The sequence below is a fragment of the Dipodomys merriami genome, unplaced genomic scaffold, assembly GCF_024711535.1.
Source record: "Dipodomys merriami isolate MVZ:Mamm:240054 unplaced genomic scaffold, mDipMer1.0.p SCAF_511, whole genome shotgun sequence".
Taxonomy (NCBI): Eukaryota; Metazoa; Chordata; class Mammalia; order Rodentia; family Heteromyidae; genus Dipodomys; species Dipodomys merriami.
Genome location: NW_027206082.1, coordinates 82,341 through 109,146, shown reverse-complemented (window position 1 = coordinate 109,146; position 26,806 = coordinate 82,341). Strand labels below are relative to the sequence as shown.

The window sequence follows — 26,806 nt, the reverse complement described above, 5'->3', positions numbered from 1 at the left end:
TGCTCCCGGAAACCGGAGCTGCCTCCCTCGGTCCAGTGTGTCCAGTGCAAATATTATGCTCAGGGAAATGATGCGTCCTGTAACTGAAAAGGACGTGTAGCGGTCACGCAGGCTTGCTTGCACCCCGTGAGCGACGTTCGGCTTCACATGACTGTCGGGACGCCTCCCCTTTGCAGTCAACACAGGCGCACGCTCCAGGCTCAGCTGACCCAGATGAAAATCCTTCTCATAATACGTGTCACCATTTTCCTTGTCCTGAAGATAATAGCTCTCCTCTACGGATGGCTGCTTCCGTGGGAACAAGAGCCTGTGTCCATGAACAAAACGAAACCCAGATCTTAGGAACTGAAAAGAGAACCATTAGACTCCAGGTTTCACCAGAGCACAATGAAAACCATGCACGTTTTATGGAAGCATTTACTACCAAGACAGAAACTTGGTATTAGATCGAGCATTTAATAATCAACTGCATTAACAATTCAACTCGCATCTCTGTCTGCCCGCGGCACACACTCAAGTGGGATAATAGAAGCCTTGATCCACAGATTTCACCGTGCCTGTGTGACACCACAGTCATAAGCAAAACACCACCAGTTAAATGTCAAAGTTCACCCCGCCCGGCCAAGGCGCCCGTGCAGGAGGGCTGGGGCAGGATGATCAGCAGTGAGCATGCACGCTTGTGCCACGCTGCTTGACACCCCCTCGTGCAAGGCTAGTGGGTGATGCCAAGTCCCTGAACCCTCAGGTTGCACTTGCACACACACACACACTTGTGAGTGAAGCTAGAACAGTCCACAACTTATCAAGACAGCAAAAACCCCACACCAAGGCTAGTTAAAGGACATAACACTGCACACTGTGGAAGTTCCAACCGCAGGTGCCTGCGTAGCCTCTCTTCTCTGTGCATGAGGTAGACTTCAGCAAGCTCCCCCACGGCAGAGACGCAGAGACGCAGACAAACATGGGACTGTCCGTGAGAGGCTCAAACTGGCTCCCAATGATTGGAGCTTGACAGCGGTGCCTGGGTGTGCATGCGCAGCCATCGGACATTCTCTGGGTGTGCACGCACTCCAAGGACACCGCAGCAGGACACAGCCCGGTCCAGGAGCCCAGGCCCAGCCGTGGATGACTCACGGCGCAAGGACCTCACTTCCCGGAAAAGCAGGTAAAGACCCTAAGGGTCCTCTCAGCACCAGGAGCCTGTCTGCCGCAGGCCAGGCCAGTTTCTGAGAGATGGATATTGACCAGAAACCAACAAAGTAAAATTCCTGGAACTGCAGATTGAGGTAAGAGAAGTGTACGGTCCTACATGTGTCAGATCACATGGCACAGGTGTGGCCACACCACAGGTCAGAGTTGAGCATACCGGATCACCCACAGAGCAGCAGCAGGTGGACAGCATGGAATCCCATACTTCAACACTGGAAGAGGATAACTGTCGACCAACGAGGTTATCCTGCCAAATCAAAGGAGAAATACTTCCAACCACTAAGCCACCGGCAAAGTAGAAGATGCTTAAAAGAAACCCTGCACACAGGAGAGAGAGATAAACATAGCCATGAAAGTATGAGACCGAATCAATCTCACTAAAAGAACAGATAAATAAATGGAGATTAGGAAAGAATCAAACATTAACAAGAATGAAAAATGCCAGGAATTACAACATACCTTGCAATAATCACTCTGAAGGTTAACAGTCTCAATTCTCAAAAGACATCGGTGGGAAGACAACACAAGGCCAAAGCATTTGCTGCCCACAAGAAGGAGCCAGGCTGGGAACACATTCACAGACTGGAGGGGAAAGAAGGACAATGCACATGGAAGAGTCTGGACCCATGTCTGACAAAGCCAACTCCAGAGCTCCAGTGAGTCAGCAGAGACCAACTACACTGATAACGGGATCTGTCCATCGAGACGACACCACAGCTGTACACATAAACACCAGACATCACTGCAGCCAACCTCACAAAGCAAACACATACCTGCCATACATGTATGACTTCAGTGCCACATTCTACCGATGGGCAGGTCATCCAGACCAAAAGTAGATCAAGAGAGAAGCTGCAGTTAAATGACAATGTAGATCAAAGGGACTTAATAATCATCTATAGACTATTCCATCCAACAGCTATGGAATATTTTAGCATCTCATGAGCCTTTCTCCAACATAGATTCTATTTTAGGACATTAAGTAAATTTAAACCAATACAAGAAAGTTTAAATCGCTTCTTGCATTTCATCAGATCATAATCAAATAACACTAGAAAGCAAGAGCAAGAGAAATGGCAGAAAATCCTGACCACGCGGAAACTGAACCATTCTCTTGAATGATCACTGGCATCATCAAACAAATCATCAAAAACTTCTAGAATCAAATGAAAACTCCTAGCCAAACTAACCAAAAGAAAGAGAGACGTGGCACTTACCAAACTACAGATAGAAGATGTGATGTTATAACAGAAACCACCAAAATCCCCAGGATCAGGAGGGACTGTTTGGAAAGTTATAATCCAATAAATTGGAAAACCTAGAAGAAATTGGCATTTCCCCGGTGAAGGGCTCGGGGGCTTGGCGTGCAGGGACTGGGGGGTGTGGGCACAAGGTGCCGTGCGGTGAGGCAGGCCTCTGGGCCCGGGGAGCGCTGAGCAAGGCTGGCACCTCTTGGTCCCCAGAGCAGCCCACACACAAGTCCAGTCCGAGAGCCGCCGGGTGGAGGGGTCTCCAGGTGAGCTCATGGATGGATCCCAGCTTTTTGTGCATTTCGTCTGGCCTGTGCCGCATTCTTTAAACCACCAAGGACTTTGCTTGGTAGCCAGGATTGCTGGCGTCCGGGGAAGAGGCGGGAGCTGGCACACTGAGGAGCAGCCCCGGCCAGGACGGCGGCCCTCCCACGGAGGAGGCCCGAGCCCCTGCAGCCTCTCCTGGGACGGGTGTTGAGCCGCCTCTGACACGAGCCCCATCATAGGAAGGGAGGGCGGCCTGCCAGCACAGGTCCAAAGACGGTGACGGACCCCAGAGTCCTGTCTGGAAGGAGAAGCAGGATGGGATTCCCATTCTGCACGTGGAGGAGGCAGTGTGGGTCTCCAGGGAGCGCGGCCTTGGAGCAGGGCCGGGCAGGGGAAGGAACCGGTGCCGTGCGGGGCACAGGCGAGGAGGAGCTGGGCCTGGTCCCGCTTCACGAGCTTCGTGCGTCTACAGCGTGGGCTCTTCCTCGGGCCCTCCGCACTGACTCCACCGCCTCCCTTTGTGCCTACGCCTGTGCCATCCCAAAGGAGAGATGGGGAAGGGGAGAGCTAGTGACCGACCAGCTCCTGTCTGCACCAGTGCCCTCCCTGCCCACTGTCCAGGGACCCGCTCAGATACGCTGCGTTCTGAACTAGACCCCTGTGCGGTCTGACATGGGGGTTTAGCTGCATCAGAAGGCATTTGGGCAGGTTCACGACGTTGACAGCCTGCTGGTGGTGGAGTCAGAGGTAACAGAGAAGAAAACAAAATGTCTGCTTACTTCTTGTAAACAAGGGTCCAGCGGCGTTCCGTGGCGTTCCGTGGTGTTCTTAGCATTCATGGTATCCTGAGGCATTTGTGGTGGCCTGTGGCGTTCATGGTGGTCTGTGGTGTTTAATGGTGTCTGTGGTATTCATAGCATTTGGTGGTATTTGTGGCACTTAGTAGTGACTATGGTATTCGTGGCATTTGGTGGTGCCTAGGGCATTCATGTTGGTTTGTGTTATTCATGGTCATATCTGTGGTTATTGGTGGTGGTGTCTGTGGCATTTGGTGGTGGCTGTGGCATTCCTGGTGGTCTGTATTATTCGTGGTGGTATCGTGGTATTTATGGTGGTATCTGTGGCATTTATTTGGTGGTGGCTATAGTATTCATGGCATTCGGTGGTGGCTGTGGGATTCATGGTAGTCTGTGTTATTCATGGTGGTATCTGTGGTATTTGTAGTGGTGGCTGTGGCATTCGGTGGTGTCTGTGGCATTCATGGTGGACTGTGTTATTTGTGGTGGTATCGTGGCATTTGTGGCAGTATCTGTGGCATTTATTTGGTGGTGGCTGTAGTATGCATGGCATTTGGTGATGGCTGTGGGATTCATAGTGGTCTGTGTTATTTGTGGTGGTATCTGTGGTATTTGTAGTGGTGGCTGTGGCATTTGGTGGTGGCTGTAGTATTCATGGCATTTGATGGCTGTGGGATTCATGGTGGTCTGTGTTATTTGTGGTGGCATTGTGGTATTTGTGGCATTTATTTGGTGGTGGCTGTAGTATTCATGGCATTTGGTGGTGGCTGTAGGATTCATGGTGGTCTGTGGTATCTGTGGTATTTAGTGGCCATTCACAGCACTTAACACCTGGGAAGTTGCAGACAGAAAGCCCACCCAGTGTAACAGCACACGACCTGAATTTCACCCAAGGCGGATTTTCAGGCTCTTTTGTTGAAATGCCATCCTAGGAAAATGTAAGAGTGACTCAAACTGGGAGGCTGGGCGGGCGGTGGAGCCTGGCCAGCGCCGATGGCCCTGCTTGGGACCAGCCCCGCGTGCTCCCGGGTCGTGGAGCACTGTGCTCCTGTGTTGTGGAACTTGTCAGTACCAGTTAGCGCTCATACCAGGCATTAAATTGGATTTGCTAGTGTTCAGCCCTGCCAGGAATGGCCTCCGTTCCCGAGTTGCATGTCTATCACAGGGAGATCCATCGGCCTCATCTTCCTCTGCATTACAGTGTGTGTGCTCCCTCCTTGGTGTGTGCAGTGTGTGTGCTTGCTCCTTGGTGTGTGCAGTGTGTGTGTCTCCCTCCTTGGTGTGTGCAGTGTGTGTGCTTGCTCCTTGGTGTGTGCAGTGTGTGTGCTTGCTCCTTGGTGTGTGCAGTGTGTGTGCTTGCTCCTTGGTGTGTGAAGTGTGTGTGCTCCCTCCTTGGTGTGTGCAGTGTGTGTGCTTGCTCCTTGGTGTGTGCAGTGTGTGTGCTTGCTCCTTGGTGTGTGCAGTGTGTGTCTCACTCCTTGGTGTGTGCAGTGTGTGTGCTCGCTCCTTGGTGTGTGCAGTGTGTGTGCTCGCTCCTTGGTGTGTGCAGTGTGTGCTCCCTCCTTGGGGTGTGCAGTGTGTGTGCTTGCTCCTTGGTGTGTGCAGTGTGTGTCTCGCTCCTTGGTGTGTGCAGTGTGTGTGCTTGCTCCTTGGTGTGTGCAGTGTGTGTGCTTGCTCCTTGGTGTGTGCAGTGTGTGTGCTCGCTCCTTGGTGTGTGCAGTGTGTGTATCTCGCTCCTTGGTGTGTCCAGTGTGTGTGCTCGCTCCTTGGTGTGTGCAGTGTCTCCCTCCTTGGTGTGTGCAGTGTGTGTCTCGCTCCTTGGTGTGTGCAGTGTGTGTGCTTGCTCCTTGGTGTGTGCAGTGTGTGTGCTTGCTCCTTGGTGTGTGCAGTGTGTGTGTCTCCCTCCTTGGTGTGTGCAGTGTGTGTGCTCCCTCCTTGGTGTGTGCAGTGTGTGTGCTTGCTCCTTGGTGTGTGCAGTGTGTGTGCTCCCTCCTTGGTGTGTGCAGTGTGTGTATCTCGCTCCTTGGTGTGTACAGTGTGTGTGCTTGCTCCTTGGTGTGTGCAGTGTGTGTGCTCGCTCCTTGGTGTGTGCAGTGTGTGTGCTCCCTCCTTGGTGTGTGCAGTGTGTGTCTCGCTCCTTGGTGTGTGCAGTGTGTGTGCTTGCTCCTTGGTGTGTGCAGTGTGTGTGCTCGCTCCTTGGTGTGTGCAGTGTGTGTGCTCGCTCCTTGGTGTGTGCAGTGTGTGTGCTCCCTCCTTGGTGTGTGCAGTGTGTGTCTCGCTCCTTGGTGTGTGCAGTGTGTGTGCTTGCTCCTTGGTGTGTGCAGTGTGTGTGCTTGCTCCTTGGTGTGTGCAGTGTGTGTGCTCGCTCCTTGGTGTGTGCAGTGTGTGTGTCTCCCTCCTTGGTGTGTGCAGTGTGTGTGCTTGCTCCTTGGTGTGTGCAGTGTGTGTGCTCCCTCCTTGGTGTGTGCAGTGTGTGTGCTCGCTCCTTGGTGTGTACAGTGTGTGTGCTTGCTCCTTGGTGTGTGCAGTGTGTGTGCTTGCTCCTTGGTGTGTGCAGTGTGTGTGTCTCCCTCCTTGGTGTGTGCAGTGTGTGTCTCCCTCCTTGGTGTGTGCAGTGTGTGTGCTCGCTCCTTGGTGTGTGCAGTGTGTGTGCTTGCTCCTTGGTGTGTGCAGTGTGTGTGTCTCCCTCCTTGGTGTGTGCAGTGTGTGTGTCTCCCTCCTTGGTGTGTGCAGTGTGTGTGCTTGCTCCTTGGGGTGTGCAGTGTGTGTGCTTGCTCCTTGGTGTGTGCAGTGTGTGTGCTTGCTCCTTGGTGTGTGCAGTGTGTGTGTCTCGCTCCTTGGTGTGTGCAGTGTGTGTGTCTCCCTCCTTGGTGTGTGCAGTGTGTGTGTCTCCCTCCTTGGTGTGTGCAGTGTGTGTATCTCGCTCCTTGGTGTGTACAGTGTGTGTGCTTGCTCCTTGGTGTGTGCAGTGTGTGTGCTCGCTCCTTGGTGTGTGCAGTGTGTGTATCTCGCTCCTGGGGGTGTGCAGTGTGTGTGTCTCCCTCCTGGGGGTGTGCAGTGTGTGTGCTTGCTCCTTGGTGTGTGCAGTGTGTGTGCTTGCTCCTTGGTGTGTGCAGTGTGTGTATCTCGCTCCTTAGTGTGTGCAGTGTGTGTCTCCCTCCTTGGTGGGATACAACGTGTGACCCCCACGGTTTTGCTTGTTTGAGCCTCCTTGTCAGGCCTCTGGGAGACCATGTACAGTTTTCCCATGATTACACATTGAATCTCTAGGCGCGGTGTGCATGTTTGGGGATGGGGGCTGAGCGGTGGGTGAGGGCTGGCGCCGACATCGACGGGCCACTCCAGCCCTGCGACAGCACGGCCAGGTGAAGACCCTGAAGCTCAAAGAAAGGCCTCAGCCCTGCCAAGCGTCTGTCCGCTAATAAGTAACTTGCGGGACTCACACCCAGGTCCCCAGCTGTTTGTCCCGAATGTGAGCTGGAGCCCTGTGTGTTTCATTCCTCTATGCCATTTGCTAAGGAAGTTATTGAGTCTGACACTTGCTGCCTTTCTGACTATTGCCACAATACCCCAATTGTATAGTCATTCTGGAGAATCCAGTTAGACACACACTAGATGTTTCTCCTGCAGTTACTGTCATTGGCTATTAGAACTAATCCTGAGTAGTTACACATATGTACATCCATATGTGTGTATACATGTGTGCTAACCATCTAGGTGGTGACTGAATTCTGGATGAGATGAATTTCTGCCCAGCACCCAGGCCCCCTTGTTTCTCTGGGACTGGACTAAGGGGGCTCAGGTGGCCTCTGCCTGAAGCCGTGCTACGCCATCCCGCTCTGGAAAGATGAAAATGCATATAGTACTGATCTGTGTGGAAACCTTTTTAAGTCAGACACTTTGTACGCGAAAGCTCCAGGTTTCGTTCTGCCTCAATTTAGTACTTTACATATTAACAAGTGTATGGTATCTCCTGTATATGATTTACACCCCTAGGCGTGGGGCAGAGCGGTCATGGGGTAGGTCTGTCTGTTTTTAGGTTTTGAGGAATCTCCATACTCATTTCCTTAGTGGTTGCACTAATTTACAGTCTCACCAGCAGTGTACAAAGCCACACCACTTGTCTGTTTGTTTGTTTGTTTATGGTAGTGGCCATCCTGAGATTGAAATGGAATCTCAGTGTAATTTTGATTTGAATTTCTTTATGAGTAAGAATATTTCACAGTTCTTCATCTATTTATTAGCCATTTGTACTTCTGAGAATTGTCTGCTCCATTCGTTTGCTCATTTATTAATTAGATGGTTGTTCTTTTGCCATTTAATTGCTGAGCTATCTGATATCCACTGCATAGCAGGCAAAGAATTTCTTCCATTCTGTGAATTGTCTTGATTCTAGTCATTGTTTCCATTGAAGTGCAGAAATGTCTTAATTTGATTTGTCAATTATTGCTTTTAATTCCTGAGCAATTAGAGTCCTGTTCAAAAGTAATTAACTGTTCGTACGTCTTCCAGAGTGTTTCCCATGTGCTGCTGGAAGTAGTTTCGAAGTGTCAGACCTCACGTCAAGAACTCCGACGCAGCTGGACTGGCTTTCTGTGGAGCGAGAGGCAGAGGTCTAGCTTCAGGATCATGCACAGTGAGGGCCTGTGTCCCAGAGCCACCAGTTGAAGAGACTTGTCTCTTCTCCAGCATCTGAGGTTGGCTCTTTGGCTAAGGGTCAGGTGGCTGTAGGTACCTGGTGTGGTTTCTGGGTGTTCTAATCTCCTCCCTTGGTCTTCATGCCCGTGTTGGGTACAATGTGAAGTCTGGATTGTGGCACCGCAGGGCTCCTTTCGTAGGGTGGTGGCACGTCTGTTTTCAGTTCCTTCCAGTGCCTCTGCTCACCTGACCTTCACGATGCCCTTGACCCTGAAGGACAGGGGACCGGCCCACAGCATCTGCCGCCCAGTTTCCCACAGGGAATACATGAAGTTTTTAGACTTGCGTTTTGGTATTTTCCACTTGCTGCAACTGTCCATTTGGGAGACTTTCAACTGATTTTAGAAAATTACATTTACCAATTTTTGTGCACATATAATCAGTATTTTAAGCAACACAGGCAGATCTTCTTTGGAAGCAAAATCATGTGGCAATGGGAACATTTCCAAATTTCCCTTTACAAAGAGCTTCCCCTGGCCCAGGCATATTTATGAGTCACCGTGACTTGTTGCATAAGCCTCACCTCACCGCGATGGAGAAGGCTCTGTAGGTGTAAATGCTGCTAGTGTATGTACTCTTGCAGACTCAGAGAGCTCAGCCAACTCCTAACCCTTCCCTTGGTAAGACACAACCCATCTTCATGTTCAAGTCTGCTTTTCGATATTTGGAAATTGCTTTTCTTTGTATTGTAAAGGTGATGTGCAGAGGGTTACAGTCACATAAGGGAGGAAGTGAGCACGGGTCTTATCGAACGTGGTTACCCCCTCCCTCATTTTCTCCGGCTTACCCCCCCCCCCCGCTCTCCCCCTCAAGTTGTAAAGTTCATTTCCAACATAGTGGCTTGTGTCACTGTCATATTGGTTCACCCTTTGTCCTCTGTCTCACCATTTCTGTGATTCCCTGCCCCTTCCCCAAATCAGATAAACTTATATACAGGACACAGGGTACCAGACCCAAAAGCAGTGACAAGGAGTAAACCAAAGATGGAGGGAGAAATAAAGAAATAACTGCATACGGTACACTTTAAAAAACTCTTGTTTCCATATTTTGTAGCTCATTTAGATTAGCGTCATTTCATATGGCGATATGCACATAGCTATTGAGCTATTACGATCCGATCCTCTGCTGGGGCTGTCCTACACATGGACTAGTTATTTCACATGAGGAAAGCCACGGAGCCTATGCGTCACCGGGCCGGGCTTACTTCACTCATGTGATTTTCCTCAGGTCTCTCTGTCTCCTTATGGAAGGGCCGGCGTCATCCCTCTGATGGACGTGTAGAATCCCCGGTGTGCAGCGCACACTTTCCATGGGCGTTTCCTGTAGGTGACAGTGTGTCCTTTAACAACAGCCTTGCCAACATTGGCCCTGCCAGGTGCCCGGCTCCCTCCCGGCCGTCCCCTGGGTGGATCCCGGATGACCAGCACAGACGCAGAGACGCATCTCCTCCAGGCCCGCTGGCTTGGCTGAGCCCAGATCGATGGTGCTCCTGGCCCAGGCCCGGGGCGGGTAGGAATCGGCCCCACCTGAGTGCAGGGGCCTCGGCGCTGCAGTGAGGGCAAGGAAGGTCAAGGAAGCTGCCTACCCTCTGGGCCAGCATGCTGGAAAGGCCCCGGCACCCCGCCCTTCCCCACCTGCTCCCGGGCCTTCCAGCCAGCTCCCCCCACCCGAGCCCCTGGGCACTCTCCCACTGCTTGGCCATCCTGTCCGCAACCCTGCTGCTCACGTGTAGAAGGGTGCCAAAGTGGCGTTCAGTGAGCAGTCAGGGCCCGTCTCGACTGGCGCTGGCGCTGGGGCCCTCCAGGATGAACGAGGAGTGGAGAGCTTGAGTATAATTGTGAAAGAAGAGGCAGCTGAGAGGCGTCTGGGCGGTTGGTTGGTCTCTGAAAACCACGCAGGAGAAGCAGGAAGGCAGGAATTCAAGGGGCTAAGAGCTGTGGCCAGCCTAGTAAGGTGAGCATTCAAAAATAATGGAAGCTAAGCTTGTACGGTATGAAAACGGTGGTGACTAATTGCTATTTGGACAGATAATATAAATTTCCAATAACTGGCTTTGCAGTATAAGACCATTAATGACTCTTGGAATAATTAAGGATTTAAAGCGCACATTTTTCCTCTGGTCCAATGTGAGGATGGGGTGGGGGTCTCCAGCAGGGAACACCACCAGCTAGAGATCTATTAGGCTAAAGTTCCAGCTTCACACAAATGATTCATTAGGTACAAAAATCCTATTTGTTTTGTGTTTTTTAAAGAAAACACTACTTACCTTCAAAGTTTATCTCAGGTGTTTGTGTTGAATGAAGTTTGAGAAGTCAGGTTCATTCTACACTCTGCCTTCAGTCTGTTAAAACTTCAGGGTTTATAAGTTCATTATTGAAGCGACTTGAGCTCAACTTCATAGCCCTCCTCCCTGGAAAACAAGCAAAGTACTAGTAAACACCGAGAGACCATCCCAGGTCCGGATGTTTTCGTGTTCTTAGCCTGAGTCAGTTTTACAAAATACAGTGATTAGATTAGAACGTCTTCCAGGTGAGGTAGTTTTGCAAATGGATGGGTAGCCTGAAAGACACGTCATTTTATCATGTGGTTCTACGCCCTGGTGACAGGGCTAAATTTTGTCATGTATTTGTTGGTAATTTGCATTTTCAAGTCTATGAAATCGTTTTTGCTTTGCTTGCTAATTTCTTTCAAGGAAATGCTTTTCTTTTTTCTCTTAAGTATCTGTACAAAGGAGTTGCCATTGGGCAAAGCCGTTAATGAACACAGTGCGCCTGCTCCATGTCACTCCCCACCCCCAGCCCTCCCCCCTCCCCTCCCCACCCTCCCCCCTCCCCTCCCCACCCCTTGAGTTTCTTCATTTTGTGGAACATACATTGAATTTTTTACTACATTCTCCTCTCTCTTCAGTCTTCCACCTCCCAGGGCTCCAGGTCCTCCCTCAAGTACCTGATGCCTTTGGGCTTCTTATTCTCGTGCCTTACTCTTGTGTCACGGAGCTGTGACCTGTATCTTTCCTTTATCTGTGCCTTAAGATTCTTTAAGTAGACAATTCCCCTTTGGTTTTGAGATGGCTTTTCCTGACCCCCCCTGACCCCAGGGGGAGGCCTCGGGGCTGGGTCTCAGCCTTCGGCAAGGCTGTGGACCGATGAGGGTCACCTGGGACTCACAGGAGTGGCTTGGCTCCCCCTCCACGGCGGCTCTCTCTGGCTTTCAGATAAAAACATGTAAATGCTAAAGTCTACCTTAATTTCTTATGTGCATTTGTAATATCAGTTTAAATCCTTTTTTTGTAATATGCCAGTGTATAAACAGACAAGTAACATAAGACTGCTTTCCTAATATTACCAGCAACATCTTATGCAAAAGTGCTTTCCTCAACCAGGAGCATTTTTATGTAGAATTCGCTAATTGTCTTGCCAAGGGCAGGAGCGTTTTTATGGCCACGGAGACCGGGCCTGATTTATTTCCCAGGTCACACTAATTGATACATGCCCTCAAGGAATGAGAGATTCGAGCTTTTCCACAGACTGACCATGCACCACATTTTAATTTAAATAGATCCATTTGCTTCCAAGAAATGTACAGAAATAGTCTTACTGCAATTTACAGTAGAACATTTTTTAAAGCGCAAACAAGAGAGACTGGTTTGCAGAGCCTCTCTGGCTTCTCTGGACGGGTTAAGAGGCTCTTCTATGTTTAAATGTTTGGGGCATCTCCAAGGCATCTAACTCCAGAAGGTTCTTTCTAGTAGGGAATTACAAGCCCCGCCCAGAACACTGGACCTGTGCCTTATAAACCCGGGCCTGTGTGTGATTTCCCAGCCAGCGCTACGCTGCTCTGAGCTCTGCCCCCCTGGGTTCCCCATCGATTATTGGCAGATGGGTTATTCAGATTCATAGGCCTGACTTAAAGATTCCCAAGTGAGGGGCTACCACCCACAGACATTTTCTGCATTAAAAAGTTTTGGTTAGTCAATGCTACCAAGAGAACGGAGGTGACCCTGGAAGCCCAGGCCGGCGTTGCCCGGGATCGCTGGGCCGGACGGTATTCAGGAGACAGCTCAGATTTTACTTTTCCTTCAGTTTAGTTTCTACTGTTTCGGTTTTTAAAATTCCTTGTTTTTACCTCTAGTGGCTCATCGGGATTTAAAGTCAGTATGCCAACTCATGAGTACAAGGGGCCTTGACCGAGTCACCCTCCCCTCCTTCTCCCGCTCCACTGTGGCACGCGCACACTGGACGCGCCGCACACTCCCCCTTCCGCCCCCTCCCCCCTCCCTGCACTGTCCTCCCCCCTGCACTGTCCTCCCCCCCTGCACTGCCCTCCCCCCCACACTGTCCTCCCCTCCCCCCTGCACTGTCCTCCCCTCCCCCGGCACACTGTCCTCCCCTCCCCTCTGCACTGTCCTCCCCTCCCCCGGCACACTGTCCTCCCCTCCCCTCTGCACTGTCCTCCCCCCCACTGTCCTCCCCTCCCCCCTGCACTGTCCTCCCCTCCCTCCTGCACTGTCCTCCCCCCACACTGTCCTCCCCTCCCCTCTGCACTGTCCTCCCCCCCACTGTCCTCCCCTCCCCCCTGCACTGTCCTCCCCTCCCCCCTGCACTGTCCTCCCCCCACACTGTCCTCCCCTCCCCTCTGCACTGTGCTCCCCTGCACTGTCCTCCCCTCTGCACTGTCCTCCCCCCCCTGCACTGTGCCCCCCTGCACTGTCCCCCCTCCCCCCTGCACTGTCCTCCCCCCCACACTGTCCTCCCTCCCCCCTGCACTGTCCCCCTCCCCCCTCCCTGCACTGTCCCCCCTCCCCCCTCCCTGCACTGTCCCCCCCTCCCCCACTGCACTGTCCCCCCTCCCCCCCTGCACTGTCCCCCCCTCCCCCCTGCACTGTCCCCCTCCCCCCTCCCCCCTGCACTGTCCCCTCCCCCCTCCCTGCACTGTCCTCCCTCCCCCCTGCACTGTCCCCCTCCCCCCTCCCTGCACTGTCCCCCCTCCCCCCTCCCTGCACTGTCCCCCCCTCCCCCACTGCACTGTCCCCCCTCCCCCCCTGCACTGTCCCCCTCCCCCTGCACTGTCCCCCTCCCCCCTCCCCCTGCACTGTCCCCCCTCCCCCCTGCACTGTCCCCCCTCCCCCCTGCACTGTCCCCCTCCCCCCTGCACTGTCCCCCCTCCCCCCTCCCCCCTGCACTGTCCCCCCTCCCCCCTGCATTGTCCCCCCCTCCCCCCTGCACTGTCCCCCCTCCCCCCTGCACTGTCCCCCCTCCCTGCACTGTCCCCCCTCCCCCCTGCACTGTCCCCCCCTCCCCCACTGCACTGTCCCCCCTCCCCCCCTGCACTGTCCCCCCCTCCCCCTGCACTGTCCCCCCCTTCCCCCTGCACTGTCCCCCCTCCCCCCTGCACTGTCCCCCCCTCCCCCACTGCACTGTCCCCCCTCCCCCCCTGCACTGTCCCCCCCTCCCCCTGCACTGTCCCCCCCTCCCCCTGCACTGTCCCCCTCCCCCCTCCCTGCACTGTCCCCCCTCCCCCCTGCACTGTCCCCCTCCCCCCTCCCCCCTGCACTGTCCCCCCTCCCCCCTGCATTGTCCCCCCCTCCCCCCTGCACTGTCCCCCCTCCCCCCTGCACTGTCCCCCCTCCCCCCTGCACTGTCCCCCTCCCCCCTGCACTGTCCCCCTCCCCCCTGCACTGCCCTCTCTCCTCTCCGGCACCTCACCCTGCACAGTCCAGGTCTCAGCTTCCTGGTGTTCATTTTGCTCAAGAATGCGTTCGTCGTCCCACGGAGCTGCCCCTTGTGTCGATGTGCTTACGTAGTCATGCTCACCACCTGCTAATGTTTTCGTATGATTATACGTCAGCTCTGACTTCCACATGTGAGGGACACATGTGCCTCGGTTCTCTGCGCCTGGCTCTCGTCACTTCACATGGTTCTTCCACTGCCCTGCGAACCACATCACATCACATACGGTGTCTGCCGTACATGCGCATCACGTTTTCTGGATCCACGCGCATGTTGTGGGGTCTGTGGGGTCTCTATAGACTGGCCATGGTGCATTTGGATATGCAGATGTCTGTCCTATATTCTGCCCGAGTGGTGAGGCTGAACTATAGGGTTGTTCTGTGTTTAGTTTTGGGGGCATCTCCATAGTGACTGCACTCGTTTACATTTCACCCGCAGGGTATTGAGGTTCCTTTTTCCCTACATCCCTGCCAGTATTTCTTATTGTTTGAAATCTTTTTTTTCATTTCCTGGAGTTTGTTCAAATTCTTAATGGTGACCATTCTTGCTGTGGTGAAATGGAATCTCAGTGTTCCTTTGATTTTCATTTCCTTTATGACCAGAAGTGTTGAGCAATTCTTCATGTGTCTATTGGCCATTCTTACTTCTTCTGAGAAGTCTCTGTTTGGCACTTTGTCTATCTCTTAGTGGGTTACTGATTCTTTGTGGGTTAGTTTTTGAGCTCTTAGTATGCAGGATATTAGGCCCTTGACATATAGTTGGCCAAGATCTCCCATTCTGTCAGCTGTCTTTTTAACTTACTATGTCCTTTGCTGTACAGAAACTTTTTAGCTTGACCAAATGCCATTTGTTAATTCTCTCCCGTTTGCTGAGTTCCTGAATTTCTACTCTGGAAGTTCCTGCCTGTGACAAGTTCCAGTGTCCACTGACCCGTTACAATGGTCTCTGGAGGGAGGACATTGATCAAGATGCAGTGTTTTCATAAGCTGCTTGGTTACACAGCAACCCCTGGGACCAATTACTGAAAGATAATAAGTACATTTTAAGCACAGTCTCTGGTCAACTGAATTGGGTGCCATACATGTGACAAACAGGGATCCAGTTTCATTCTGCCACGGATGTGCAATTTTCCCAACACCATTTGTTGAAGAATCTGTCTTTTTTTCCCAGCATATATTTTTAGCTCCTTTGTCTAATGCCAGATGGCTATAGGTACATGGGTTTACTTCTGGGTTTTCTACGCCGTTCCATTGGATTTCAGACCTGTTTTTGTGCCAGTACCAAGCTGTTTTTATGAGAGTAGCTCTGGAGTACAATTTGAAGTCTGGAATTGTGGTATCTTCAGCATTGCTTTTTTTTTTTTTTGGTTCAGTCATGGGGCCTGAACTCTGTGTCTGGGCACTGTCCCTGAGCTCTTAAGCTCAAAGCTAGTGCTCTACCACTTGAGCTACAGGGCTGCTTCCCAGCATTGCTATTTTTTGCCTAAGATTGCTTTGGCAAATAGAGACCTTTTATAATTCCATATGGCTTTCTTGGTGGTTTTCTCCATGTCTGTGAAGAATGACATTGGGCTTCTGATGGGTGGTGTATTGGGTTTGTGGACTGCCCTGGGCAGGGTGGCCATTGTCAAAGACATTCATTCTTCTGACCCAAGAGTGTGGAGCTCTTCTCACTTCCTGTTGAAGTCTTCACTTCCTTTCTTAAGAGATCTGGTTTTTATTGTGTAAGTCCTTCACTTCCTTGGTTGATTCATTCCTAGGTTGTTGCTGCTGTTGGCTGGGTTTTGTTTGGGGGGAGGGGAGCTTTGGCTATTGCAAAAAGAGTTCTTTTCTTGATTTCCCCCTCTATCTGCCCATTGCCGGTTGTGGGTTGATTTTATATCCCAGCTGCTCTGTGGTATGTCTGCCACTTTGACATTTTAAATTAATTTAGTTTTGTTAAAATGTAAAGTTTAGGGCTGGGAAGGTGGCTCAGTGGTAGAGTGCTGCCTGGCATGCATGAAGCCCTGGGTTCCATTCCTCCACACCACATACGCAGAAAAAGCCAGAAGTGGCGCTGTGGCTCGAGTGGTAGGGTGCTAGCCTTGAGCAAAAGAAGCTCAGGGACAGTGTCCAGGCCCAGAGTTCAAGCCCCATATGACTAGCAAAACAAAAAATGTGGAGTTCATAAAATGAGAAAGCCACTACCTGCACAAATTATAACAATTCTCAAGAGCAAAATATAAATGGAATATGCATTTTTTGTCAAAACAGACATAAAAACTAATCATCAAAGTGTGTCAAAGAAAAGAGAAGACATTTAAATTAGGAGGCGCTGTTTGTATCAAAGAGTATTCAGGTAGAAAATGTTTAAAAAACAATTATAATTACTTTTGTGAAGCTACAGTTACATTTCACAGAATAGGTTTTCTGGTGCAGAGAGCAGGTTACGACCTATTGGCCTCAAGAATCATGGGGGCAGGTTTATAGCTAATGGCAATTCTCCTCTGTGATTTAGAAGCCATTGTGTTTGAATGGCGCAATAAAGATCTGTTTAAAAGCTATTTATTAATCCCATAGTAAGATGTCATTTGGTAATTAAGTGCAATTTTAAGGTGAAAATGTGGTCAGGATACTGCTTAATGGAAAATACAATGAAACTCTGAGAAAGAGCTAAAGGGTTGAATACCTTGCTCAGAATCACAAACTCCCTGAGTTCACTACATGTTACCAAGAAGCCCGTATGTTCACGTTTTCTTTTTTGTTTCTGTCTTGTTTTGGGTGTTTTTTTTTTCTTTTGCCAGTCCTAGGGCTTGAACTCAGGGCCTGGGCTCTGTCCCTGAGCTTCATTTGCTCAAGGCTAGGTCTCGACCACTTGAGCCACAGCACCACTTCTAGCCTTTTCTGTGTATGTGGCACTGAGGAACGGAACCCAAGGCTCCGTGCATGCTAGGCGAGCACACTACCACTAGGCCACCTTCCCAGCCCCCACGTTTTCTTTTTAAATTGTGGTTTAAGCATATGGAAGACCCAAGGTAGGAGTTGTTTCATGGGGAAGGGGTCATTATGTATGTTATTCATGTAGATACAGACACAGGTCGATGAGAGAGGGGGGTGATGGGTCGATCATGCATGGTCTACTAGTGAATGAATGGGAAGGGTTACTGCAGGCCTGGGTGCCAGCTGAGATGCTGCTGGGTGGGTGACCTTCCCCTCACGGCCGCTTCCACACCCTGAGGAGCCGGGGCCGCAGCTGAGGCCCGTGCTTTCCGAGCTCTTTCCGGCTGCGGAGGGCAGATCCCTCAGGCACTGTCAGCGAGGAGTGCGCCACAGCTAGGCAGGCGAGACGGCGACCTGGCCTGGCCGCCGCGTGCTGCTGCCGGGGGGAAACGCATCCTCAGAGGCTTGCAGGGGACTGGCGCAGGCTCGGGAGGCCAGGGCCCGCGGACACGGGCGTCTGCGGAGCCCACTGGGCTGGCGCCTGGCCACCGTGGCCTGCCAACAGTGCTTCCTCAGAATGCCTCGGTTCGCACGGCCAAAGGAAGGGGTGTGACTCCTCCTCTACCCCCAGCGCACAGTGTAGCTCCACCAATGGCACAGGATGCCGGCCCCTCATCCCGAACCCGGGCCCGGTGTGGGCCAGGAGGGTGCGGCCGGACGCCGTGACTGGGCGTGCTGGATATAAATGCACATCGTCGCGGGGACGTGCCACCGATCTGGTGTTACCAAAAGCAAGTGATTTTGTCTGGGGCCTGGGTCACACACCACTCCAACATGACTTTGGGTGAAGAATCTCATCTACCTGGGCAAGGAGAGCCCAGCCCGCAGGGAGCGAGGCTGACTCAAGTCTCTGTCCACTCACTCATTGCAGTCCAGTGCCGGTCCGTGCCAGGACCTGCCGGTGCTGGAAAAGGTGTGGCTGGCCACCTCTGAGGTCCAGGAGGCAGAGGCCCACTGTGGATGTGGGGGGCTTCATCATGGCGGCTAGGATTTACGGCTGCTGCCCAGTGGCAGATAAGGGCCCGCAGCGGCCAGGCCTGAGGGTCGCTTATGATTCGGGGAGGAGGGAAAAGGTTTCAATTAACCTTGAGCTTCCCAACATGGAAAGAAAGGAAAAGAAAAAATCTGTTCCAATTCCTGCCTGTGCTGCACAGCAAAGGGCAAACTGGCTACAAATGGAAGTTTTAGCTGCGGGCCTGCTCAGCCCAGGGCCCTGCCGACTGGGCCTGAGGCTCTGGAACCATCGAGGGAGGGAGGCCCGAGACGTGACAGCGCCAGCTCCTGTGTCACAGTTGAGCCCAGCGAGGGGTATCCTGCAGCCCTGTCCTGAGAGCCTGGGCCAGGCCACGAGTGAAAGTGGGTCCTGAGCGGTTCCAGCCTGAGGGCTCGGGGTCCTGAGGGCTCGGGGGTCCTGAGGGCTCGGGGTCCTGAGGGCTCGGGGGTTCTCAGCTGGGCCTGTGGCCGCTGGCCCATCACAGAGCCCCGCCAGGTACACACCCTGTGGCCCAGGCTGCAGTAATGCGAACGGAGGCCAGCGTGGGTGCGCTGGGACCCAGGAGGTAAGGGTGTGTCCAGGCACCGCATGAGCGCTGGGAAAGGCCCGGTGAGAATGCGGGCTGCGCACAGCGCTCGCGCCAACCCCATGCCCTGATCCTCTTCACCTCCGCGCAGCTGCGACAAGAGTGGGGATGGGCCCGCGGCAGCCGACACCTCTGATCCCAGCTACCCGGAGCTGCAGAGTGAGCTGGGGCCCATCTCAGGTGACAGGCCCAATGTGGAGGCTGCGATCCCGGCCCCGGCCACACAGACGTGGGCAAGAGAACCCGGGAGACCCTACCTGGAAAAACCGTTGCAGCAGAAAGGGCCGTGTGCGTGCCTGGAAAGGTCAAGGGCCAGCCAGGCAAGGGCAGGGTCCTGGGTTCCAACTCCAGCTCTGCCAGGAAAAGGAAAAACCCGCAGAGTTGCCTGGCGACACCTCTGTATCACGCTCATCTGCTCAGCCACCTTCTGGCAGGCACGGCACGCTGGTCCCCGGTGGGATTCATCTGCATTTCCCTGAGGTTGGCCAGCTATCTTCCTTCTCTGACGTAAATTCACACCTCTGTGGTGACGTGCGCTCTGGGTATCTAATTCTTTGGATGTTATTATGAATGGAATTGTTTCCTTAATTTCCTTGGAGGATTGTTCATTGCTGTGCGTAGGAATGCAGCTGATCTTTGGGTTTTGATCTCTGTACCCTGCAGTCTGCAGAATTCCTCCAATGGCTGTGGCAGCTTTCTTGTGAATTCTTGGGGAAATTCCTTATGCAGGAACATATCCTCTGAGAATAAAGGCATTCCTGAATCTCCCCTTCTGATTCAGATGAGAGCTCCTTCCTCTCCTCCTCTCATTGCTGGTTTTCCAGTGCCATTGAGTAGAGTGCGCTGTGACCCTCCTGGCCCTGAACGGTTCTTGAGGAAACTTTTTTTGCTGTTGAGTATATTCTCTGTTGGGTTTTCTAAATACCCATTTTCATGCTCAGGCAGTAATTTCTGATTGCTTTCGTCATTTAAAAAGATGATGTATTGCCAGGCACACTCCTGGCTCAGGCCTGTAGTCCTAGCCACCCAGGAGGCTAAGATCTAAGGACTGCATTTCAAAGTCACCCTTGGCACTAAAGTCCACAAGACCCTCATCTCCAATTAACCACCAAAAAGCCAGAAGTGGAGCTATTGCTCCAGTGGGAGAGCGCTATCCTTGTATACCAACACTCAGGGACAGGACCTAGGCCCTAAGTTCAAGCCCAGGACTGACACACACACATATAAAAAAGATAGGATATACTTTGTCACATGTCTTTTATCTGCCAATTAATATCTTGTAGATCTTCTTCCTTCGATGAATGTGATCTATTTCATTTCTTGATTTTCTTAGGCTAACTCATTCTTGCGTTCCTGAGATATATGATAGTGTGTAACTCATTTACTATGCCATTGGGTCTGGCTAACTGGTGTTTCCTTGAGTACTTCTCCATCTACGCTCATAATGCAGTTTTCATTTCTTATCATCTGGCTTTGGATCGGGGCTGTGTGTCTGGGAGGGTCCGCTACACGACGTCCTTCTGTGTCTCATAAAATTCCCCCATGAACCCATCGAGGTTTGGGCTTTTCTTCATTGGGAGATTTGACTCCGTCTCTTTGACTTGCACTTTGTTGAGAGTTTGCATTTGTTCTTGAATTAGTTTGTGTAAATTAGTTTGAATTCGTTTCTGTGAATTTGTCCATTTCTTCTAGGCTATCCAGTTTGTTGGCACACAATTGTCCGTGACATTCTCCTGCAATCTTATTTGTGCAGAAGTGATACACTTTTATTTGTGGAATTTGAATTGTCACTCTATTTTCAGTCTTACTTTTTCTTCTGTTTTTTTAAAATATGAACTTCTGGTTTTGTTTTTGTTTTTGCTTTTTTATTTTTATTTTTTTATTGTGAAAATACTGTACAGAGGGGTTACAATTACATGGGCAAGATAATGAGTACATTTCTTATCAAGCATTGTAGCCTCCTCCTTTGTTTACCCTTCCCATCCCTTCCCAGCCTCCCCCCTCCCGAACTTCTGGTTTTGTTGGTCCGCTCTTCTATTTCTTTTCTCTGTTTCACTTATTTCTGCCTTACTCTTTATTTTTTCCTGCCTTCTGCTAGCCTTGGATTTAGTTTTAGTTCTCTACACATGCGGATTTTCAGGTTAGGTGTTTTTGTTTTGTTTAACTTCCTGCTAAGTTTGTAGGGCTGCGTGGAATCCGGAGATGTCAGGGCTGGGCCGTGCTAACCGTGTGAGTTTGGTTGTCTTCCTCGTGTAGTCATGGGTTTCCTTGGATCCTGGTTGCAGCTATGAGGATATTGACTTTGCAGTTTTGTGTGAGATGTTGAGGAGGTTTTTATGAGACTCATACAGAAGATGGGCCCGTGGTGGCCCATCTTCCACCTGGCCGAGAGACTTCAGGACAGAGTCACAGTGCTGCCAGCATGTCTGCATGCCACACGGCGCATGACCAGAGCTACAGAACCCAGGAGTCCTAGGAGAGAGGAAGGGCCAGGCACCGGAGGCCTAGAGGAGCAGAGAAAGAGGGTCAGTGTGTTCCAGTGACCAGTCAGGGCTACCAAAAGCTTCTATAGAAATGTTGGTAAGTGGACGGGTGCCAATGGCTCACGCCTGTCATCCTAGCTCCTCAGGAGGCTGAGATCTGAGGATCACGGTTCAAAGCCAGCTGGGAAGGAAAGTCCGTGAGACTCTTATCTCCAATAAGCCACCAGAAAACTGGAAGTGGTGCAGTGGGCTGACGGTGCCACTGTCCCTCAGACTTGACCCCCTCAGCCTGTGGTAAGGGACTGACGAGGCTCCTGAGAGCGACAGGGTCAGGAGGTTCCGGGGAGTGTGCCGTGTGCTCTGCGTGAGCGGAGGGCAGAGGCTCGGCACGCACGCACACGGCATGCTTGGGCACGGACTGGCCATGGACTCACAATCCAGCTGTGTGGGGCACATTTACACTTCATCTTGAATTCGGGGAGACAGTTGTGTGTTAGTGAATAACAAAAATATTGCCCCAAGGGCTGGAAATTACAAAACTAGGATGCTCTCCATGGTCCTCTTCACCAAGAGAAGACGAGCTCAAGCGTGTCTTACACGTCAGTGGCCATCTCTGCAGGGTGTCATTGTCTCCCTGGTTACCACGACAGTGTAAAGAGACGGAGCAGGTTTGCTCTCATGCGTCAGGAAATGCCACGTCCATCTTCGGTGGGAGAGGGGCTGTGCACCACCAAACTCAGTGGTTGCGTTAAATTTTCATCTCATTTGCTGCTCTCTTACCTGGCCACATTGGTAACCTCGCTCTCTACCAGGCGTACAGCAGAACGAGGGTGTGTGCTTGGAGAGGTAGCGTGCGCTCCTTCACCAGAAGGAAGATTGGATCTGTATTAAATTGCATGTTAATGGAAAGCCAAAGCAAAGGATAATAGGATGACAACTTTGGGTCGCTATTAAGTCTGGATTGCGGAATGTAGTTTTGCATTCATCATAGCCTCGGCTACGATTTCCTCTGAAAACTTACTCTTAATTACATTAAAAGTGATACATTCTGTTTTTCTACCGATGTATTAATACATGTGGCAGAGTCCCTCCATAAAGAGGGAGGCCGAGGCGGAGGCCCTCCATAAAGAGGGAGGCCGAGGCGGAGGCCCTCCATAAAGAGGGAGGCCGAGGCGGAGGCCCTCCATAAAGAGGGAGGCCGAGGCGGAGGCCCCACCAAAAAGAGGGAGGCCGAGGCGGAGGTTAGGCATGAGGGGGAGGCCAAGGTGGAGGTCAGGCGTGAGGGACAGGGGGTCCAGAGCCCCCAAGGACATGGCCCAGAGCCTCCCAGGGACACAGCCCACAGCCCCCCAGGACACAGCCCACAGCCCCCCAGGGCACAGCCCACAGCCCCCCAGGATACAGCCCACAGCCCCCCAGGACACAGCCCACAGCCCCCCAGGGACACAGCCCACAGCCCCCCAGGGACACAGCCCACAGCCCCCCAGGACACAGCCCACAGCCCCCCAGGGACACAGCCCACAGCCCCCCAGGACACAGCCCACAGCCCCCCAGGGACACGGCCCAGAGCCCCCCAGGGACACGGCCCAGAGCCCCCCAGGGATGTGGCCCACAGCCCCCCCAGGGATGTGGCCCAGGCCCCCCAGGGATGTGGCCCAGGCCCCCCAGGGATGTGGCCCAGGCCCTTTCCTGGTGAAGGGCAGCAGGTGGCGACGTTCCCACTGCAGACCTCTGCAGCAGGCTGGCTCGGGAGGAGCCCCTGCTTGCCACCTGGCATCTGCACGTCCATGTTGGGGCTCAGGCCAGCAACCCCACATGCTCCAGCTGTTCCTGGCAAGCTCAGAATCACCTCGAGTTGGGGCAGAGTGGCTTGAGAAAGGTCAGCGGAGATGAGGACCCGGCTCTGCGGTCCCTTCTCACCGCGGGGGAGGCTGGTGTGTAGAGTCGGGACGCACCTGGCTCCCGCTCGGCCCCGCCCCGGTGCCCTGAGCCCTGGCCCCTCCCCTTCTTGAGAACCGTGGGCACGGCCGCTCAGGGAGGCCGACGGCTGGCTGTGTTTCTACCCCGGGTACTGCTTGTCCCACATGGACACCCAAAACAGAAGGACACCCAGGGGCGTCTCCGCTCCACGATCCCCGTGTGGGCCTGGCTTCTGCCTGCAGCGGTCTGTCCGTGACCCAAAGCCACACTGCGCAGGGCTGAGCCACCCCCACTGCTTACCTGTGGATGACTCCATAGTCAATACGCGCCTTGTAATGCACCAGCTCACCAGGAGATATCACCAATTAGATGCTACTGTTCAGACTTCTTCTGCTGAACCAGAACACTAAAAGCACACAGAACAGCTGCTACGTTCAACCAAAGACTCGCCAGGAAGTGGGTCTGGGAGCAGTGGGGTTGGAGCAAGGGAGGAGGGGGGGTGCGATGGGCCAGGGAGGGAGGGGTGAAGGGATGGGTGAGAATGTGGAAGGACTGATGCAGATCACCAGGCCTTGTGTTCATAGGCTGCTTTGTTACATTGCAATTCCTCGTAGAAGATCCTTTCCTAAAAGAAAAAGACGCCACTAAGTTTTCCCCACTAGAAAAGTCCCTATCTATGGTGAGTGCAGAGCGTGCACTAGACCCTCACAGTGGTGTCCAGACGGTCCCTGGGCACGCCAGGGCGTCAGCCTCCTGGTAGTGGGAGACTGTCCATCAGGATGCTGCCCAGAGGCCCCGTGCCAGGCCCCATGCCTTCCCCCACCAGTGCTGACCATCTGTCTGTCTCCCGCAGACCCGCCCAGCACTGACCGTCTGTCCCCTGCAGACCCGCCCAGTGCTGACCATCTGTCTGTCCCCCACAGACCCGCCCAGCACTGACCATCTGTCCCCTGCAGACCCGCCCAGCGCTGACCATATGTCTGTCCCCCGCAGACCCGCCCAGCGCTGACCATCTGTCCCCCGCAGACCCGCCCAGCGCTGACCATCTGTCCCCTGTAGACCCGCCCAGCGCTGACCGTCTGTCTGTCCCCCACAGACCCGCCCAGCACTGACCATCTGTCCCCTGCAGACCCGCCCAGCGCTGACCATCTGTCTGTCCCCTGCAGACCCGCCCAGCGCTGACCATCTGTCCCCTGCAGACCCGCCCAGCGCTGACCATCTGTCTGTCCCCCGCAGACCCGCCCAGCACTGACCATCTGTCCCCCGCAGACCCGCCCAGCGCTGACCATCTGTCCCCTGTAGACCCGCCCAGCGCTGACCATCTGTCTGTCCCCCGCAGACCCGCCCAGCGCTGACCATCTGTCCCCCGCAGACCCGCCCAGCGCTGACCATCTGTCCCCTGTAGACCCGCCCAGCGCTGACCGTCTGTCTGTCCCCCGCAGACCTGCCCACCACTGACCGTCTGTCTGTCCCCCGCAGACCCGCTGACCGTCTGTCTGTCCCCCGCAGACCCGCCCTGCCCATGGACGCCGGCGCCCGCCTTCAATGAGGACAGGTACTCCCCGGCGCCCCGCAGCATGAAGGGGCTGCCTGCTGGCCGGAGCCAGCCCCCGCTGTGCCCGGGCCACACCTGCGGCCTGGCGCCCCCGGAGGACCGCGAGCTGGCCCACGGCCGCCTGCCCCGCGGGCCCGACCCGCGGCAGCCCTACCCGCTGGACCGGCGCCGCTGCTCGGCCCGCAGCCCCGTGCGCTCGGAGCGCGTGCCGGCGCCCGCGGGCCCCGTGGAGCCCGTGTCCAGCAGCACCTTCCCGCGGATGCACTACAGCTCCCACTGCGACCCTCGGGACTGCGACCCGCGGGACTGCGAGGCCGGCGCGCGCCGCATCCCCGCCAACCTCCTGGACCAGCTGGAGAAGCAGCTGCCGCTGCACAGAGACGGCTTCCACACGCTGCAGTACCAGCGGTCCTCCACAGCCGAGCCGCGCGGCGGCAGCCCCGGCCGCATCCGGCACCTGGTGCACTCCGTCCAGAAACTCTTCGCCAAGTCACACTCGCTGGAGGGCGCCTCCAAGAACAGCGTCAACGGCACGCGGGCCGACGACCAGCCCCAGGGCCACCCCCCCAGGCACGGCAAGAGGGGCAAGAGCAAGGAGCGCAGGCCCGAGGGCCGGCACCGGCCGGGCCTGAGCAGCTGGTGGAGCTCCGACGACAACCTGGACAGCGACAGCACCTACCGGCCGCCCAGCGTGGTCACCCGGCACCCGCTGGAGCCCGGCCCCCACTGCTACCCCGACGCCCTGCAGAGCCCCTTCGGGGACTTCTCCCTCAAGACCTCCAAGAGCAACAGCGACGTGAAGTGCTCGGCCTGCGAGGGCCTGGCGCTGACGCCGGACCCCCGGCACCTGAAGCGCAGCTCCTGGTCGGCGCTCACCGTGAGCCAGGCCAAGGAGGCCTACCGCAAGAGCTCGCTGAACCTGGACAAGCCCCTGCTCCACCCGGAGCTCAAGCCTGCCCTGCGGCCCTGCCACTACCTCCAGGTGAGCGGGCGGGGCCCGGGGAGCGCGTGTGTGCAAGGGGGGCGGGGGACCTGGGGAGCGCGTGTGTGCAAGGGGGGCGGGGGACCCGGGGAGCGCGTGTGTGCAAGGGGGGCGGGGGGACCCGGGGAGCGCGTGTGTGCAAGGGGGGCGGGGGGACCCGGGGAGCGCGTGTGTGCAAGGGGGACAGGGGGTCCCGGGGAGCACGTGTGTGCAAGGGGGTGGGGCTTGGGGAACTCGTGTGTGCAAGGGGGTGGGGCTCAGGGAGCACATGTGTGCAAGGGGGTGGGGCTCGGGGCGCTCATGTGGGTGAGTGCACAGTGCAGGGGCGTCTGCAGCAGAAACAGGCTGAGCCATGTTCTGACAGAGGTTCACCCTACGTGTCTGAGTGGACTGAGTCGGCATGCACTGGGCTGACCCAGGCCCACTGTCCTGGTTGCTTCCATACATGTGCATCTCGATGGGCTTGGCTGAGGTCTCTTGATGCATGCACCCGTGTGTGATGAGTGGTCATGTGATGCATGCACCTGCGTGTGATGAGTGGTCATGTGATGCGTGCACCTGCGTGTGATGAGTGGTCATGTGATGCGTGCACCCGTGTGTGATGAGTGGTCACGTGATGCATGCACCCATGTGTGGTGAGCAGAGCAGGGTTGTAAGCTCTTTTGGGACATTCAAGTTCTTCTTCTCTAGGTATTCTGATATATAGGTCATTTTAACTAATAGTTCCTACTGTCATTTGTAAGTGTAGAGTATGTGCCTTTAACCACGGGCTTTCAACATGTGTTACAGTAGACCTCTTGGGCTTACCTGCTCTAGCTGAGATTTAGTCCAACTGAAAGCTAGTCTCCCTGGCCGGCCTCTCCCTCCCCCGCCAGCTGGTAACTACCTCCCTCCCTCTTGTGAGTTCACCGTTTTTAGCTTCCGTGTGTGTGTAAGGCTGCGCATTCTCCTGGTTCATGCAGGTTTTGCAAGTGGCAGGATGCTGAATAGAATTCCACGGTGCAGAAGCACCACGTTTCCTTTACCTGCTCCTCTTAGGTGGACTCTTGGGTGGACTCCCGGGAGCTGAGTGACCTCACTGCAGAATTTTGGGATGAGCCATCTAATTCCTTCAGTGAGCCATCTTGGCACACACAGCCAGCCATTGCTCAGCGCCTCCCAGGCTGGGGACAGCAGCCAGAATGCTGTTGCCCAGCCAGACGTGTGCGTGTGCAGCTGCTGTCGGGTGGCCGCGGCCTGCTACTCCACCTGCGACCAGTCCTTGAGCTGATGGCCGGGGAGGTCTGTCTGGGAAGTGCACCTGTCTCTCTGAGGATCCGATAAGATGGATTCACGCAGGCGAACGCACCTTGCAGGCG

General features: G+C 54.1%; 1 protein-coding gene across 6 annotated transcripts in view; it reads left to right on the top strand.

Annotated features, from left to right (window-relative positions):
• The window catches only part of Dlgap2 (DLG associated protein 2), a 545,299-nt gene that overhangs the window by 445,044 nt on the left and 73,449 nt on the right, over positions 1 to 26,806 (top strand). For 5 of the 6 annotated variants that reach the window (XM_069998337.1, XM_069998333.1, XM_069998334.1 and 2 more), the window contains one exon: positions 24,391 to 25,448. In XM_069998337.1, coding sequence (XP_069854438.1) covers positions 24,391 to 25,448 — 1,058 coding nt within the window. The remainder of the gene's footprint in view (positions 1 to 24,390; positions 25,449 to 26,806) is intronic. The other variant, XM_069998336.1, reaches the window with a different exon arrangement.